The following is a 19,468-nucleotide window of genomic DNA, read 5'->3' as shown; positions in this document are numbered from 1 at the left end:
TATTACTTTCACTACAGATTCACTTAAAAATATAGAACAAGTTTTATTAAAATCAATGTAACTATAAGTAGATTAATAATAGTATATATACAACGGAAAGTAGTTTTTAAGGTATTAAAAAAATATGTTTGTAAATATTCTATAAGTACTACAAAGTTTATGAGACCTAAAAATTTGTATTTTAGAACAGTTTTTAACCATGCATATGGTTTTTTTTTAACCTAAATTTAGCTTTCAATTTCCTTTTCTTAAAAGTAGTTTGTATTTAACTATCAAAATTTTATTAACTTAAAACTTATGTTGTGTCTAATATATATTCTCTATACGCAGCCGAAAAAAAACTTATTTTGGTGACTTGTGTAAATGCAGGCGTGTGTCTTGGAGTATCTATCTTAATATTTTGCCTAGTCAAGAACCACTATAAGAAAAAGTAAGTTGTTTTGTATGTTTTATTGTTTTGCAAACTTACTTAGACTTGTTTATCGTTATTTACGGTTTCAGTTTGTTTTAGTTGTAATAAAATAGGTCACTTGTATATTTTAATCTTAAAAGGAATTACAAGTAATTGTTTTTAATAAAAATTATCTAATTAATAACTTTTTCAAACTTCTTGAACTAATCTTAACTTTTTAGGAGTTTATATTAAAACACAACATCTATTGCACATAATGCACAGTTCTATTATGTTTTATATGTCATATGCAAACATGGTTAACTTGACATAATACTTTAATTTTCAAGTAACTATTATACAACTTACTATGAGCTAGCAAGTTTTAATATTTTCCAACTAAAAGTTTGATAACGAGGTTTTTCAAAATCGCAAAGCAAAAATTAACAGCAAGCAATGTACTTTTCAGCTTAAAATATTCAAAAAAAAAAACCCTCGTATAAAAGGTAAGCTTGCAATTTGAAAAATCTCTAATGACTAGTGCTTTACTAATGTTTATACTAGCACATTTTATGAGTCAAATCATAGCTTTTGTATTATTTACTTCAACAAAGTAGAATAACTGCTTACCAACCAAAAACTTTTCTCTGCAAAGTTCAGCCCACAACCTATCAAACGCTTCCGACCTCTGTTTAAAAAAGCACTGACATTTATTATTAATTTAAAACTTAGTGAAGTCATAAATGGTGTTAACGAAAAATCAAGTTAGAGTTTTCTTATCAACTAGAATTTTTTTAACAAACTTTTTTCACTGAACCACATAAAAATAACAATTTTCAAAAAAACAGGTTAGAAAATGAAGACACAAACAAAACTTTCGATGACGTCAGCTATCCAGATTTTGACGCAACAAACACAGATGCGGAAAGAAGCAGTTCTGTTGAAAGTAACACAAATGCCGTTTTTAATGGGAACCCAACAGAATTTGACTGTGTTGATGATGACATTGTGATTAGAAACAAACAGAATAATGTTGAGAGTGCAATCAACACTGAAATGCAGAGGTATTACCGTGATTCAAACAGCAGAAATACAAACATGCCGAGATACTATCACCAGTGCAGAAATTCAAGGAGAAATGTAAATGACAACCAACCAAGAGGTTACGGTTGCCATGGTAACCAACTGACTCCCCACAATAACAAGATTTCCAAAATGTCTCAAATAGAAATGAGGCGGGTCTATGGGGCTGAGGACAGAAGACTTGAGATTTGGGAAAGTTTGAATCGGTGAAAACCCTGAAATGATATAAATACCTTTGATAATACCAAGTAGCTAGTTAAATAGTTTTTATACTTGACTAACATTATATTTTACATAAAGATATCTTTTTATAGTTGTTTTTGTGCATATTCAATTTTTTGTTTTGAAACTAGATTGATCAAAAAGTTTAAAGCTTTAAAAATTTGTTTTTAATGCTTTAGATAATAGCTTATTTTCTATTTTTAGTCTTATTTAATTATTTATAAAGTTTACTTAAAAAAATTGGATTTACAAAAAATAAAACTAAGTTAATAAAAAATATTAAAAAAACATATAAATAGGGTTATTTTTTAAATCTTCTACTTACAATATGTTTTGGTTTCAAATAGGTTTTTGTAAAAAAAAATTAATTAAAAATGTTTATAAAATCTAAGCTGAAATATATATATGATTTATAATGTTTTCTATTAGTTACAATGATGTAACTTAATCTTTAGTCTAACACAAACTTTTCTATATAATCTATAAAAGCTCTTGATTTTAAGATGTTCTATTAAGTTGTGCTTGTGTACAACCACTGAAAACAGAAAGAAAGTAAGAAAGTTTAGTATATTTATATAACTTTTGAAAGATAATGACTAATACAAAAACGTAAACGTAGTTTTGTACAATTTGGTATTTTCCTGCCACTAATTATTTTAAATCTTTTTTTTTGTTTTCTAAGATTTGCTATTTGAATGTTTTTGATGAAAAAATAACTAATTATCAGTTAAAAAAAACATAATAAATTAAAGATGTTGTTTTAAAGAGAAAAGTAGAACTATAAAACATAAAGATAATGTTAAAAGCATTTTTATACTTTTAATATTTACGAAGTCGTATAATTAAAAATTTGTTCGGTTACAATTTTATATGGTGTAGCAAGTTATAAAGTTTATTTATAACATTATCTATTTATCAATACAAGAGATGACACTTTGATGAAACTTCGATAAACAAAACTATTTATCTAAAAATCCAATAACAATAACGTGCATAATGTTTATTTTATATTTAAGGCTGGAAAATTGATGTTTTAGGCAGTTTTAATAAACCTCAAGTATGCACGATACTATTCTGTAAAATGATGTTAGATTAAGTAGTATGTTTTTATTGACACATCAATTAAAAAAAACTATAAGAAAAGACCATAGTGTTAGTTTATTTTAAAACTATAGATTGTTAATTGTTATAACTGTTTTTATTTTGCATAACTTAACTTGGTAGACACAAAGGTTGACGGTAACAACATTGGGTGCGCGACAATTCAATTTCTTGAATTTTTTTAAAGGTTGCAACTCAGAAATTGAAATATATGTATGAAAAAAAATATGTAGGTCTTAATGATATGTACAAACTGTTTTTTTAAGTTTAAATAACATTTTAATAACGTCTAAAATAATGTTTAAAAAGTTATATCTTTAAGTAATTTTTTTGATATCTAAAAACACATTTAAAGTTTTGTAAATAAGAAAGAATGTGTTGTAGGTTGTATTTTTGGCCGACAAAGCTATATCGTACTTTTTCAAACTTTTGTATCTTTTAAAGATATGGTTTCTTGAATTTTTTGTACGAGTTTGATTTGTCGAAACTTGAATTGTCCGAATTTGAATTTTCATGTAACCAGCAACAGTAAAAAAAACTATATCAAAAAATTTTTTAACTTAAGTTTCTTTGAATATTAAAACTAAACTTTTATATTTTAAATAAATAATTGTTATTTCTTTTCAACTGAATAAGTTTGTATTTTTTCACCGCTATTTTTATGCTAAGTTTAGATCAGGGACTCACAAAGTGAGTTGTATTTATTTCGGTAATTCTAGTAAGTCGAGGGCTACAAAAAGTTAATGCAACTAGATATTCTGAAGTCTGTAAAGAAAAAGAAAGGTCTGTGCGATATTTGACTAAAGATTATATACTTTAATTTATTTTTAAGACTTGTCTACCTATACCTGAATAGGATACTATTGTTTTTTAAACTTCTCGGAAGAGGGGTTGTTTTTTGAAATTAGTTTGAGAAACCTTGAAAAGTTTATAGAAACATTTATAACATATATATTTGTAACGTATTTCGTTCTTGGTCTTAAATGTGATTCTAAAAAGTAAACAATTCTACAAAACAACTTACTTAATCATACTTGAAAACAGGAAATTAATAAAATAAAAGGTTTTTTTCAAATTATATTTGTTAGTATATTTATAAAAATCCAAAAAAATAAACTAAAATAATATTTTATTGTTCAACAAACGATAAGGTAAAAACACCGTTTTATTCAAACTTATGCCTGCAAAGAGGGCAAGTGTTGTGGCCCTCAAACCACCCATCTGCGCAATCCTTGCACAAATAATGGTCAACGTGACAGTCCAAACGAACCATTCGAGTACCGATCTCAGTTTTGCTGAGGCAAACAACACATTTGGCACCAACCATGGACTCGTCCGCGTCGAAATGCTGAAACCTTTCAATTCGTTCGGATGTCAGGCCTTGCAACTGGTCGTGCCTTGCAAGTATCCTAGCCCTTAAGGCACCAACCATGGACTCGTCCGCGTCGAAATGCTGAAACCTTTCAATTCGTTCGGATGTCAGGCCTTGCAACTGGTCGTGCCTTGCAAGTATCCTAGCCCTTAAGGCACCAACCATGGACTGGTCCGCGTCGAAATGCTGAAACCTTTCAATTCGTTCGGATGTCAGGCCTTGCAACTGGTTGTGCCTTGCAAGTATCCTAGCCCTTAAGGCACCAACCATGGACTCGTCCGCGTCGAAATGCTGAAACCTTTCAATTCGTTCGGATGTCAGGCCTTGCAACTGGTTGTGCCTTGCAAGTATCCTAGCCCTTAAGGCACCAACCATGGACTCGTTCGCGTCGAAATGCTGAAACCTTTCAATTCGTTCGGATGTCAGGCCTTGCAACTGGTTGTGCCTTGCAAGTATCCTAGCCCTTAAGGCACCAACCATGGACTCGTCCGCGTCGAAATGCTGAAACCTTTCAATTCGTTCGGATGTCAGGCCTTGCAACTGGTTGTGCCTTGCAAATTGGCGATTCCTTCGATTCCTTTGGCGACGACGACGTGGACGAAGGATAAGTTGTTGTTGTAAAACATTCTGGTCCTCTGGAGCTTGTTGAGGATGGTCAAGAGGTGGCGGTTGGTTTTCCAAGCGTGGTTGCTGCAAAAGATGTCGACGGTGTTCTGGAGATTGTGAGCGTCTGCCTGGTGATTGGCTTGGAGACCGTCTAGGGTTGCCTAGTAATTGAAGGCTTCCAACTGTTGACCTGCTTGGTGATCTTCTAGGGTTGCTTGGAGATCGTCTTTCATTGCGGCGATCCATATCGACCAGATAATTGTTCCCTACTAGATTTTGATGACCGTCCCTTCTCACAAGCCTTCTTCCCCGATTTCTTTGATTTTCTTCATGCTCATGCATATCATAATCGTCCATTATGTTACTAGGTTAATTCTGAAAATTGAAAAAAAAAGTTTGTGTCAAGATTGCTATATTGAAAAAAATTCAAACGAAGCACAATAACTTTATAAACTAACATGCAACATCATATTTAAGCAACTATGCTTTGTACTACCTCAAATAATTTTTAAAATGTTAAACTTTAAAATATTAGTAATTGAAATGTCTATTTAACTTATTAATTGACAACTTATAGTTTTAACTAGTTGAAATGTAAATTTTATCTTCATGCTGTTTTATGAAATTAGTCTTTATTATGGTTTTTTAAATAAAAGGGTGAAACAAAACTCCTGGTCAGTCACTTCTAATTCAGTTAAGCACTTTCCCTAAAACTAACTGTAAAACAAGCTGAAATGTAACTACTTTTATGATCATAGTTAAACAAACAGTTTCAGAAATTTGTTTCAAAAAATGTTAAGTATAATAAAAACTTTCCTTGCAATAGGAATTTAAGCTTCTTTTAATTTATGAAAACCATTTTAAATAAAAGCAAATTTTATTCATTGTTCTTGACTAAAAAAAATCAGAATAAAAGTTTTCTGTTCTTAAACAACTTCTTTATTCTAATTGCTTTAGGACACAAGATAATTCTTTTTTTTTTGAATTAAGGTTTGTTGGACTGGTGCAGAAGCCCATAAAAGAAGTGGAACATTTTTGATTTTTTTTAGTCCTCAGAATAAATCTCAAAAAGTGCACGTATTTTTTAAGTATTACTTTTTTTATATTCTTCAATGCATAAGCTTTGTTCTTCAGGTTCTTTCTTTTTTTATATAAAACTAATATTTTATGGGATATAAGCCATTTCCGTTATTTTTTTAATTTTGGTCTTAAATTATGGTCTTCCTGCTCAGTGAAAAAAATAGAAAATATAAATTAATTTACTTAATATTTTTATTTTACTTTTTAAAATAAATTAAATACTTGATTTATCTTTAAAAAATATATAGCGAGAACTAAGCAACATAAATAAAACCTTTTTTATTGACTAAGCAGAAAGATCGTAACAAAAGACCAAAGTTGAAAAAAATAGCTTATATCCCTAAAAATATTAAGTTTATTTAAACAAGAAAGACATTTTGGCATAAAATTAATTTACTAGAATCTTTTTTTTTTAATTAAAAAAATGTATGTTTTATAATGAGATTTTTTCGAGACTAAAAATAACTAATTTTTCTCTTTTTTTTATGGGCTCTAGCACCAACTAAATAAACCCAGACTAAAAAAAAACATAATTTATTTTTGCTATATCCTTTACTTACCTATATACTTTATAAAAATAAAATTGATAATACTATTTAAGAACATAAAATAAAGAAGTCATTGTGTTTTGAAACTTTTAATTCAAAAACAATTGACTACATATCTAAAGTATGGATGTTGGTACTCTTAATTTTTTGGTTTTTCTAATCATAACTAAATCATACCTTATTAATTACTACCATATATACTAGATTTTATTTAGGACTACTTTCTACAAATTAGATAAGATAGTTTCAGTAGTGAATCTATTGTATAAAAGAACCTCAAAACACTATTACAGAGATTCTTAAACTTGGGTAAACTTACCACTGCAGGTAAATTCCCTTATTTTAGGGGCTAAACTTTCTTTATTGCATGTTTTGTAAATTAATGTATACTAATTGCATTTCTAGTTTATTATTTAGTGTTTAACTGTAGTTTTTTAAAGTTTAATTAATTCTTTATTTTTATGATTTTGTATATTTAATAAGCTTAAAGTTCAAAAAAATCTAAATTTACCTCAAAATTAAAAATTATTTTGTAAATTGTAACTATCTTATTAAATAGTAAAAAGGGTAAAAATGGTAATTATCTTCCAAAAAGGGGTAGAAAATTAAAAAATATTTAAGAACCGCTGCACTTCTATAACAACACAATTTCAAAAATTACTTTTAAAACTAACCTGGAATAAACAAACCTATTTAAAAGTAAACTAGAAGTAAAAAATAGTTTATAACTTTACATATAAATTATAAAATGCTAAAATAACTCTAAAACAATTTAAAAATGTTAAACAAAAACTCATAATACTTAAATAATAGACATACAAAAATAAATAATATGCATTCATAAAAAATGTCTCATAATAACTTATAGCCAAATCTCTTTACAAAATCTACATACTTTAATTAAAATTCACACTATTTTTTATATTTTTACTGCAAATACATTTGTATCTAAACGCTTCATTGATTCAGCTAGTTTTTTAAAACTCAACGTTTAAAATTAAACAATTGAATAGCGTATGAAAGATGCATTTCATTACAACTCAAATTTCCACATATTCTAGTATGATTATCGTGATATATTTAGCTAATAAAATTATGTTAGTTTTAATTTTAAATATCACTTAATTAATATAATTAATAGAGTATTTTTGATGATTTTAACCCTGTTTGTAACAAAACATTGTTAAAAGAGACGCAACTTTTAATTTACTTAAACGCGAGGTACAAAAAAATTTTAATATTTCACTATAGTAGTTTCGTGGTCATATATTTGAAATAACACGGTTACGTTTTTGTAGAATCTAAAAATTACAGGTAATTACTTAAACAAAAATTTATATTTAAATAAACATATCATTATAAAAAGTGTGGAGAAGTCTTATTTATTATAACCAAAAATTTAGTATTACTCTTAAAATATATAAGCTTTTAATAAGACATTGCAGGGTTGCCACAGATAGAGCTGAGAACAATTTCTTGAATTTCCTTGATTTTTTATTTCAACTCTGCTGACTTTTTTATCACTTTTTGTAAGTTATGTTGAATTTCCAGTTTTGTTGTTCAAAAAATCAAGAAATACCACCATACATGTTTTTTTAAATTGTTTTAAATTGTGCACAATATGTTTTTGTGATAATTGCCACATGAAGAAATTTTCTAAATAAATTATCAAAAAATAAAATTTCACTAAGATGAAACTTTTCTTAAAACGTCTAAAATCTTGCACATGGTGTTTTTGTGGTATTTGACAATTGTATTTTTATTTATAGCTGAATACTCAAAGGTTGCTGTATTGATAGTTCTATCCTAGTGAACATTAGATGCATTAAAATTCTTTACATCATCATCTTTAATGAGCCATTCATAATTTTTTTAGAAAGCCAAGAATTCTTAAAATATTTTGTTTTACCCTGAAATAATTAAAAATAAAAGACTTATCCAAGTAATATAAACTGATTTAAAAAGAAAAACACCAATGATAATTCTAAGTTTGAAAACCCTACAAATGACTAATAAAACATTAGTTTTCTGTACAAGTAATTCTACTTAAACACCTAAAAGCAAAAAAAAAATCAACTATCTACCACATAGTAAATACCTACGTGAGATCATAAAAGTCTTTAATTAGCCCCTGGATTTTAATCAACTGCAAAAGCAATGTTTTTTTAGAATACAACACTAGAAAAATGCATTTTTGGTAATGATAAACTTTCTTAAAAAAGAATGTTAGTATCAAATTTCCTAACTTTCCTGGCATTTCTTGAATATTGTCTTTTTTTTTCTGACTTTCCTGATTTTACTGACATTTTTCCTGTTGCAACCCTGGCATTTTTTTTTTCTGTTACATATACTATAGCTTTAATTTATTAAAACTATAAAACTTGAAAAGTAGGACTTTCTTTTTTATTTATCATTAATTTTGAACTAAGTTTGGTTTCTGAAATTTACATACAGCTATGAACTTTATATTGTTAACAGGTGTTTTAAAGGTGTTATTTTTCAAGTTGTACTCCTTTTTTATAAAAAGATTTTCATTTTGTTTTGTTATTTTAAGAAATCAACAAATATAATTTAAAATGAGTGTAAAAGAAGAAGTAAATATAATACCATTAGTTCAGTTTCTAATTTTTAAAATTAGTAAATACCTAAATAGAAATCCAGTCAGAAAAATATTTAAATGCATACATTGATATTAGATTTTTTAATTAGTTTACAAAAAGCACTCTTTTCACACCTTTAACTGGTAATTAACAAAGATGATGTTGCACCAATATAAAAGTGAAAAATAATTTCAATTAAATTGAAAAGATCAGAATCTATACCAGGGTTTGCTAAAGTGGTCTATGACAGATGTTCAGGGGACCAAGAGCAGCAAAGAGGCCAAAGGGGAGCCATGAGGTCATAATTTGAAATTTACACTAGAGAGTCTGGAGTTGCTAATAAAGAGCAAATAAAATACAGGTCTTCGGTTTTTCAAATGTTTTTTTTAGTAACATTATTAAAAAGGGCTATAGTTTATTTAATTTCTTCAAAAGGGGTCATATGAAAAAAGTTCGAGAAATTCTGACCTACATAATTTTTTTTAAATTTTAGATTGCATTTAACATTAATTCAAATCTTTATTTCAAAGCATTTTAAATTTTTTGCAGTAATTTGACAAATGATACTTTTAAAAAGTTTAACTCAAAAAAATGTATATTGTGAATTTTATCATTGTTATGTGTTAAGAAGTAGTCTCAATTAAAGTTTTAGAAATTACTAGAACGAATACAACTCTTGAATAAGTAACTTCTAGTTTAGTTGAACAGTTGCATAAAACTTACTTTAAAATAATCCAAAACATATTCACTTCTTTTTTATATGTAAAATTTATTTAAAAAAAATATTTACTCAGTGAAAACTTTTCTTAAAAGTTTGATTTTTTTGTTTATCCTTAACTAATGAAACTATATAAGTTCAAATGAAAGTTTCGTGCTTACAACATGCAATTCTTTTTCATAGATATCAGAAGAAAAATTTAAAACAACTTGAAAAGAAATGTATATAAATCATTAAAAATATTTTTGACTTATTAAAAATTAGTTCAACTTCACTGGAGTTTATTTCAAGTTTTTGTAACAACATTAACACTTACACAGTCAAACACTTTAGACAAGTGTTACATACAAATATAAAATCTTCTTTAAAAAAACTACAATTATTTTAAAATACTTTATTAGCAATCTTTATCCTTTTTTAGTTATTAAGTTTTATTTAAGTTTATTAAGTTTTTATTTACTTTTAATTTAAGTTTATTGTTAAGTTTATTAAGTTTTATTTAAGTTTATCAAGTTTTTATCTACTACCATATTTTTTAAACTCAAATGCAGAAACTTTGTAAGCAGGGTTTCTCAAACTTAGACACTTTAACATATAGACGTCTCACTGTAAAACGCCCGAATGGCTGATGTTGGCTATTTTTTGTTAAATAAAAGTTACTTAATTTTATAACAACTTTTGATCCATTACACTTGGAAATTAGCATCATACTTTTTTTTTATACTGAAATTCATTATTCTTCGAAAAATTACGAATTTTTAACATCATATAAAACATAAAACTTAATAAATAAGCTCTTTTAAACTGAGTTTTGACGTAAAACAACTTAGGCTTATTCATGTTTCTTATTAATCGATATGTCTAATTTAAACTAATAGTTTTTTAAAGTTGATCTAACTTATACTTTTTCACTTTTTTTTCTTTTAGATTAAAACCCAACTAAATTAAAATTCCAAAGAAAAAGCAAAAATAATTCTGAAAGTTTTACTTTTCTTAACTAAAAAAAAGAGATTGAGCTTTAAATTTTCCAATAAGCTATTTATACAAAAAACAACACAACTGGTTTAACAGCTACAATTAGTTTATTTTGTTTCCGGCAAGTATAGGGCAGGGCAGGGTTTCGAAAATTTTAAGAATGAAGAGTTTTCAACATTGAATAAACGTTTTTTATCGTAATTTATGGTACTAGAGTAATTTTGTGTTTTTTTTATATGAACCTTGTAACTGTTAAGTAAAATTGACTTGCTAGAAATAGAGTTTTCAACATTTAGTAGTTAATAAACAATAGTTTGTTCAGATAGAAAACTTTATACTATGCTATTAAAAATATATTGACAAAAGCAACTCTGGTACATCGTGTATTACAGTATAGATATAGAATTAAGCTAATAATATATTTGAGATGTGATACTTAAACTGTTTTTTTAAATTAAATTGTCCTAATTTTTTGTTATGCCATGTATCTTTTAGAAAAAATAGTAGTATAACAACTAATTAGCTGTTATCGCAGTTGCTAGATTTTAATGAAATAAAGCGATTACTTAAACATAGAATTTTATTTTAAATCAAACAAAAATTTATCCAGTTTTCAAAACTTTTTATGTGAAAAATCTTTGGAGCTCTTGTAACCTAGGCTGTAATTCAAAGTATACTATTAATTTTTTTTCATTTGTTTTGAATAATTCAAAATCTTAAAAAACGAAGTTATCCTATAAAAGATTAAGATAAAATTTATGAACAACTTAAGTAATAGCTCATTCTGATATATCAGCCAATTACTAGTTGAAATACTAGAGAATTTTTCTTTTAAATCAATGACTTGGCTTATTGGACGATTCTGAATTCTTAATACTTGAGTTTTTAGGGTAGTTTGATTTTTTGGTATACATTTTAAAAAGCAAATCAATTTTACAAATACTGAACAAATAAATTTATGCTGTTTTCAATCTTGAGAATATGTAAGGTACAAAAAGTATATTTTAAAAAACTTTATAAGCAAGGCCTGATGGCATGGGGTCCATGTGATGCTTTTGAAAACTTGTTAATGAGTTTAATGTTGTGAGATTAAACTGCCATGGCTGACAAATATACAAAACAAGTATTGAATTATTTCTTACATCATTTATCAACAAAGTTTTTTTTTTAGCATAAACTTAAATTAGTTCAATCCAGTCGAATTGCTCTGTTTGAAAGTCTTTGTTCTTTCTGTACATTTCCCTATTTTAGTACAAGTTTGAACTTCCTTCTTAGCTTGTAAAAAGTTTGTATTTGACACACTCAGGTTATTTTTTAAATTTGTATTCGGTTAGCCTTTTAATATTAAGAAAAATCTAGATGTTTTTTAGATTTTGAATGTTTTTGTTGATTCAGTCTAAAAAAGTTTAATTTTTTCACTATCGATTATGTTTTTTTTAAGGTAGAAAAACATCTGAAAATACTCACTCTCCCCTCTGCAATGATAAACGTTTTCTGAAGGTCAAGCAAGTGAGTTTGAGCTCATCACATGTTATTCCACCTGCCCTATTTTTAAATTTTACTAAGAAAAAAAAACTTATTAATTAAAAATAAAACTAAAAATGTCTATGTAATAAAAAAAAAACTTTAGCTAACTGAAATAAAAAATAATCTTATCCCTTTTTTGAAAAAACCTCTGGTGACACGTCATTTGGCAAACACTCATAAGGTTAAAATCTCTACACTAAAAACCACTAAGTGTGGGAAAATCATGAAGCTCAAATCCCCAAGTAAGTATTTGCTGAACCTACAACAAAAACACACCAACAATCCAATCATGTGATCACTGCCACCAGTGTGAGCTCACAATCAGCTGTTGTAAATAAACCAATATCTAATTTTAAGTATCTAGTTCTAAAAAATAAAAAAACTAACTAGAATAAAGAAATACTGTTAGTAGGAAAAAAAGATACTACTTGTAGTGAAAAAAAAAACATACATATATATATATATCAACAATAAAGTCAATAAATAATAAGAGTTTTAAAAATTTGTTAGTATTAACTTTCTACAAAAATCAAAAAAAAAAAAAAAAAAAGTAATAAACAAATAAAATTAGTGAAAAAAAAAGTAAAATAAATATTAAATAGATAACAAAAATTAATAAAACTAAAACTTTTAAAATAAATAATTAAAAAATAAATAAAAATTTTGTATTAAATTAATACTTTTACCTCTAATTTCTAATAAAAAAATAAATAAAAAATGAATTATCTTAAATCTAACACAATAACAAAATTAAAACAAGCAAAACAACTTAGCAATAAACATAATTTATTCTAATAATTTATAACAATCACTCTTTCATTACCAGGACATTCATAAAATAAAGACCCACACATCACAATCTGGTCCCAAATAACATGAATCAAATTTCAACACAAACAAAACATACATGTAGAAGCACTCTAGATCTACTCCATGTAGTTATTCAACAAAAAGTTTTTATATCTAAATATAAAAGGATCTTTTTTTAAGTTTTTAAAAGTTTCAGGGACACTAGACCAAAACTTGGGACCCAAATACCTAAAGCAGTTTAAGCCAAGTCTTGTTCTAGGTATTTCAGTTATAAAATTAATTTTCTTTAAAAATTTTGTATTGTGTGGGTGAACAGAGCTAGCAAGTGTAAATCTATTGTGTTCTACATCAAACCCTGTTATACAAATTACGCATCAACTTACAAATTTGCAATTTATACACATCCTTTAATTTTAGCACACCAGTTTTTTAAACAAAGTTTCATTATTTTGCTTTCTTTAATTTACAGTGTTTGTTTAAACTAGCAGTTGATTAAAATTTTCTGCTTTTACTTACTATAGCAAATATATTTTAAAAGTTTGAAACCTTATGTAATTATTTAGTGTGGAAGCATATATTCACTATATTGCTTTTACTGTTTTAAAAAAGAAGCACAAATTTAAAATGAAAGCAGTGCTTTTTGGAATCTTAGGTAGTGTGCTCTGTGAATAATGGAAACAATAGTAGATTACTGTAAAAATTTTTGTGCACATTAAAAAGCTAGTTTAAACTTTTTTTTTATTAAAAAGCTTGTTTAAACCTTTTTGTTATTAAAAAACAACTTTTTCAAGTTTAAGTTACTTTGCTAATATTCATAAAGTAGAACCAACCTATTATGTATGTATTGAAGTATGGTTTAAACTCTCAAACATTTCTTATGTGCACAATGTCTTTTTTATAATTGTGCTATATGCACAAATTAGTTAGAATATTTTTGATAAACTCATGATAGCATATATCAGGGGTCGGCAGGTCAAAAAGGAACCTTTTATATGTCCTTTTAAAAACATACTTAATAACAATTTTTTTGAACAAAAAAAATTAGGCGATAGATTATTCTTTAAAGATAACAGAAAAGTTTAATTTTTGTGTTTTAAGAATATTAATATATTAAACTAGTTTAATAAAAATTATAATGTGGCCTGCGGGCTGCAGTTTGCAGACCCCTGGCATATATAATTATCACTTTAGCTAGTATTTGGTCAATCATGTTTTTTTTTTGGCTAAAAGAGTGGTAACCCCAGTAAACTGTTTTACATGCTTGACATTGTTAAAACAGTTATATTATTTTATTTTAGTTCTATTATATTTGATCACTCAAATCTAACATTAATTACTTATGTATAACGTACAGTGAAAACTATTTATTAGAAGCATAAAGGGTAAAACTTTTGTTTTTTACAAATTGATTATTCTTTTAAGATTTTCATTTAAACTACCATTGACTTTTTACTGCTTAATGAAGTTTTAAGTAATTATTGTAAAAATGAGTTCAAATTTATAGAATTAAACAGATAGAAGCTTCTAAAATAATTTAGAAAAAAACTTTTAACAATAATTTTTTTAAACTTCAATTATAATCTTAAAATATTGAGCGGTTAATTATACAAATGTGGATATTTATAAAATATTTTTTTTAAAATATAATTGTACTGTATGATAATTATTTATTAATTTTTTGATGTAAAATTAAAACTAAAAGATTTTCAACTATTTAAGAAGTACTTTATAAGAAGTTTGGTGTGGTTGTGTAGATAGGTTGGTCATTTAATTTGGAATTTGAAAGTTTTTAAGAAAACTATCAGAAAATATTTTGAATTTTTAAGTATAATTATTATAATAAAACTTGAAGTTTTGAACAATTTTAGATACAAAATAATTAATTTTAGATGAGATAATAAATACCCCAAAAATACTATCTAAAATTTTCTTTGTTAAGGGTTGCCACTTTACCTGGAAAAACCTTGAATTTGAAAGTTTAGGCACAAAATCCTGGAATTTGAGAAATTTTGAAAAAATCTGGAATTTTGAGAAAAAGTCATATTACCAATTACTTTTGATTATATTAAGCAGGAATATTATTTTTAAACAATTTTTACATGCCAAGTAGAAAAGTTTTCAATATGATACAAATAATTTCTCATATAGATAATATTTTTTGGTCATTGTCAAATTTTTTTTATTCAAAGAGAAATTCAAAGTAACTTAACAACCTACTTTTAATCTTTTTATCCTATTTAAGTCAAATTTTTTACCTTAAACTAAACTTTAAACAAAAAATAGACCCAAAAAATTTGTTATTTTTAAAACCTGGAGAAAATTTTGAAAACCTAGAAAAAAAAAAAAAAAAAAAAAGTGGCAACCCTCTTTGTTATAATACACCTTTAAAGTAGCATTACAGTATTTTTCGTATTTAAAAAACTATTTTTATCCTTTAGTTTAAGATTCTTCTCAAAAGAAACAAGAAAACTAGTACTTTTAAAATCTGATAAGAGTGTCAGAAAACATAGAGAGAGCTTATAAAAAAACAGTTGCCACCCTATTTCCCAATGACAAAAAATACTAGAAAGATGAAATGGTTAGATTAAAACTGGCATGGAAAGCATATAACAGGGTTGCCATTAAACCTGGAATATTTTACAATTTATGCAAAAATAGAAACAGAAAAAAATTAAAATTTTAAATGAAAATAACTAACTAACTAAAAAACCTGGACTAATTTACAATTTTTACATGTTAAGTTATAAGATTTTAATTAGATATGAAAAATCTTTCACAATAATTTTTTTTTTATCAATCACAGATTTATTTATAAACAGGCTACCACTTACTTAAGATATTCAAGATTTTTTTTGATCAAGATAAGTTTTTAAAAATATCAGGATTAATTGATCTCAGGATTGAAAAGCACAGGATAACTCAGGATATTTTGAATTTTCTTTAAACTTGAGATGATTCTTGATATTTTTGTTATTATGAAAAACTTTAAGTAGATTTAGCTTTATTTATCTCAGGATATATATTTTTCTAGATTTTTAATGAGATATTGTTTCAATATTTTGTTATTTTATGACCAATTTTGATAACAAACTTGATTTTATCAATTTTCAAAGGTTTAATTTTTATTAAAAGATGAAAAAAATTCAAGATGACTCATTACAGTTTAGGTCACTGAGGGTATCTTTTTGATTCATAGAGACATTATACATACTTGTAGATAATGTTAACCAAAGGTGCAGACTATTTATTTATAATTATATGATTTCTAATAAAAATCTTAAAAATACTAATGTTTTTGTGATGAAAATAAAATACAACTACTCATATAATGTTTTTTGTTGTGGTAGAAAAAATCATGTGTACTTCTATTTCTTGATTGAAATAAGTCTTCTACTTTATTGGAAATGTTTGATCAGTTTGTACTTAAATTAAAGTTAGTTTTACTTTTAACTGTTCTATTTATATTTAAAATTAAAAACCTAGGGTTGCCACAAAATCTGAAATCCTGTATTAACCTAGAATTAGACAATTTAGCTAAAAAATATGAAAAAATCTTGAATTTGAGGAATTTTGAAAAAAAAATCACCAAAAAACATTAAACAAATTAAAAATTACATGTTAGTAGTAAAGTTTGAGTTTGACATGAAAAATCTATCATATTGATAATTTTTTGTCATCATCAATTTTTTTATTTTTTAAAACATTTAAAAAGGCTTTACAGAAGATAATAGCTTTAAAGAAGTTTTCCATGTTATTATACTACTTACACATCTCTTAAGGGTATAAGGGGTGGTAAAACATTTTGTATGAAATTTGATTATATTTTATTAAGTGTTTACTAAGCTACAAGATGCTTTTTACAGATTTAAAATATTCAAAATTATTTTTAAGATATAGGGGGTCAAAGTCGGAGGATACAATAGGATCCTTATGGGAGATGCAAACTAAAAATGTAAATAACTAGAAATCACTAAAATTTTATCTCCTCTTACGTTATTTGTGTTAACTGCCGCAAATTTCAAGCAAATGTTCCTTACAATATTTAGAAAATTCTGTTAGAACAAAATTTATAAATATTAAAAATTTTATAACAAAAAAACCAAAAAAAAACTGATTTTTTTGTTTATTTTTAATTTTTTTGAAATTCTTTCTGACAGAATTTTCTGAATATATCAAGTAATACTTCCTAAAATTTTGAGGTAGTTATCTTAAAAAAACGCAGGAGAAGATAAATTTTCAGTGAAATAGTCTATTTTGACAGTTCCAATTTGCACCTCTCATAAAGAACATATTGTTCCCTACAATATGTTTTAATTTTTAATAATCTATATTTTTTTAAGTATATACTTAAATTTACTTGTTGCTTTAGTTATATAGGTTTTTTGATTTATTAAGTACTATGTTATCTAAGCATTTATTTTTTATCTTAGATAGTACTTTCTTTAACATGATGTTGAAGTAAATATTTCAACAAATATTTTAATATCCCCTTTACATCCGCATTACTTTTTACATATTGTGCTTTAAAACAAGCTAAGTTAATGCTTCTAAGTCTCCAAAATATATTTTTTCGCATACAAAATAAGTAGTTATAATCTAATTAAAAGATTTTTTTTTAAGTATAACTTGTTTACACTTAAAGTTGCACTCTATTCAGAATAAATAAATTGTTCTTTTATTTCAGACAACATTTCATTTAATTATGGAGGGCTTGTTGAAATTTCTCACTGAAGTTGGAAAATTGAAACGGGTTAGGAGAACAGGATGGGTGGTGAGGGAAGTCCCCGACCCTGAAGCGGTCAGTGGCCACATGTACCGCATGTCTGTCATTGCCATGGTGACAAGACTCCCTCAAAACGTGGACAGGGACAAGTGTGTGAAGATGTGTCTCGTGCACGACATGGCGGAGTGTGTGGTTGGTGACATTGCTCCTTGTGACAATGTTCCAAAGGATGTGAAGAAGAAAATGGAGCAAGATGCCATGAATGACCTGTGCAAGTTGGTTGTAAAATTATATAGCATTAGCAATAACTGTTTTTTAATTAAAAAATGGTTATATAATTTTGGTGATATGTATAAATTTACAATGAATAAATATAAGATGCACTTAAGCATATAAATAAATTAAAACATGTTATATGTTTATTGGAAACTCTTGAAAATGTGTTTTTTTAAGAAGCCATTAATGATCTGCACAGGTTAGTGTTAGAATGTTAATAAAAAAAAAAACATTAAAAAGTTAGGTTAAAGTTTAAGTATAAATAGAAAACTATGTTGAATATATTTTTTATTATATTGGATGCCAAGATTGATTTGTGCAAGTTTGTGATAAAAATTAAAGCATAAAGATCTTTGTTTTTTTATTTTAACTAAACAATAGTCAGCTTACATGACAACATAATTTGTTATATAAACAAAACTTGACAAGCTTTTGTAAACTCTAACAGTTTATTTTTTCTTAAAAGAATGTTATACTCACCACAGCAAACAGCCTTTTCTCAAATGTTTATACTAGCAAAAAAAAAAACCACAAAATTCAACAAACAGACTGATATCTGATGATAACATCAGAAACGAGATCCTCACTCTCTTTCACGAGTACGAAGATCAATCTTCAGATGAAGCGATATTAGTGAAAGACATCGACAGGTTCGAGATGATCTTACAGGCGAAGGAGTATGAGGAAGAGGGGATGGGCGCGGGGAAGTTGCAGGAATTTTTTGACGGGGTCAGGGGCAAGTTCAAGACTGACGTTGTCAAGGAGATGGTGCAAGAGCTTGAAAGGGAGAGAATGGAGAAAATTGAATCTTAGTTGGAATTGAATCATATTACTGTGAATTTTAGATAATGTCTGTTGTTGCAATCTCCACATTGTGAACAAGTTTATTTTTTGTTGTGTTAGGTATAATTAGAAACTTTCAACTTAGTAATGAACTACATTCTTTAGCAAGTTTATCTAGTCTGGTTTTTAGCTGCTTTAATTTTTTTTAACCCTTTAAATAAAACTTTTTGATTAACAAATTATATGTTAACTTTTTTTTTTGAAATGTTTTTATTTATGAAAGTATTTTTAAAGCTTTTAATAATTCAAATGTTTAAAAGTTGTTTAATTTTAAAAGTTTTTAATAATCGTTTAACTTACAATGTAAAACTATTTAAAGTGCTTTAATTGAAAATATAATTTTTTGACTATTTTTTTATTATTTAATGCATTATTGTCACTTAATTATTGAAAAGGCATTTTTTTCATAAATTTTTAATTTTTTACACCAAGTAACATTAGACATTGACAGAGGATTGTTTAACATATTGCTTAAAATTAATGTGATATTTTTATTTTAAGAAGTATTAAATGTTTATAATGAATAGTCATAATATTATTTTGACTTTTAATTATCTGTTTTAGATTTCTTTAGTAAGCAAATTTCGTTTACA

The 19,468-nt window shown here is 26.2% G+C and overlaps 1 protein-coding gene across 1 annotated transcript; it reads left to right on the top strand.

Annotated features, from left to right (window-relative positions):
• The first annotated feature begins 17,730 nt into the window (after nucleotides 1–17,730).
• LOC145841151 (5'-deoxynucleotidase HDDC2-like) lies at nucleotides 17,731–18,845 on the top strand. Its single transcript, XM_082948522.1, has 2 exons — nucleotides 17,731–18,031; nucleotides 18,581–18,845. The coding sequence occupies exons 1-2, from the start codon at nucleotides 17,736–17,738 to the stop codon at nucleotides 18,843–18,845; spliced, it is 561 nt and encodes a 186-aa protein (XP_082804648.1). The 5' UTR covers nucleotides 17,731–17,735.
• Nucleotides 18,846–19,468: the final 623 nt, after the last annotated feature.

The sequence above is a fragment of the Thalia democratica genome, chromosome 7, assembly GCF_965202585.1.
Source record: "Thalia democratica chromosome 7, ktThaDemo2.hap1.1, whole genome shotgun sequence".
NCBI lineage: Eukaryota > Metazoa > Chordata > Thaliacea > Salpida > Salpidae > Thalia > Thalia democratica.
Note: the sequence above shows the minus strand (reverse complement) of the source record. Positions and strands in the feature narration are given on the sequence as shown.

What these genes read in the sequence shown, in the direction of transcription:
- LOC145841151 (XM_082948522.1), top strand. Translation starts at nt 17,736, where the DNA reads ATGGAGGGCTTGTTGAAATTTCTCACTGAAGTTGGAAAATTGAAACGG. An exon ending in GCCATGAATGACCTGTGCAA is followed by an intron (nt 18,032 to 18,580) that starts GTTGGTTGTAAA and finishes TTCAACAAACAG; the next exon opens with ACTGATATCTGATGATAACA.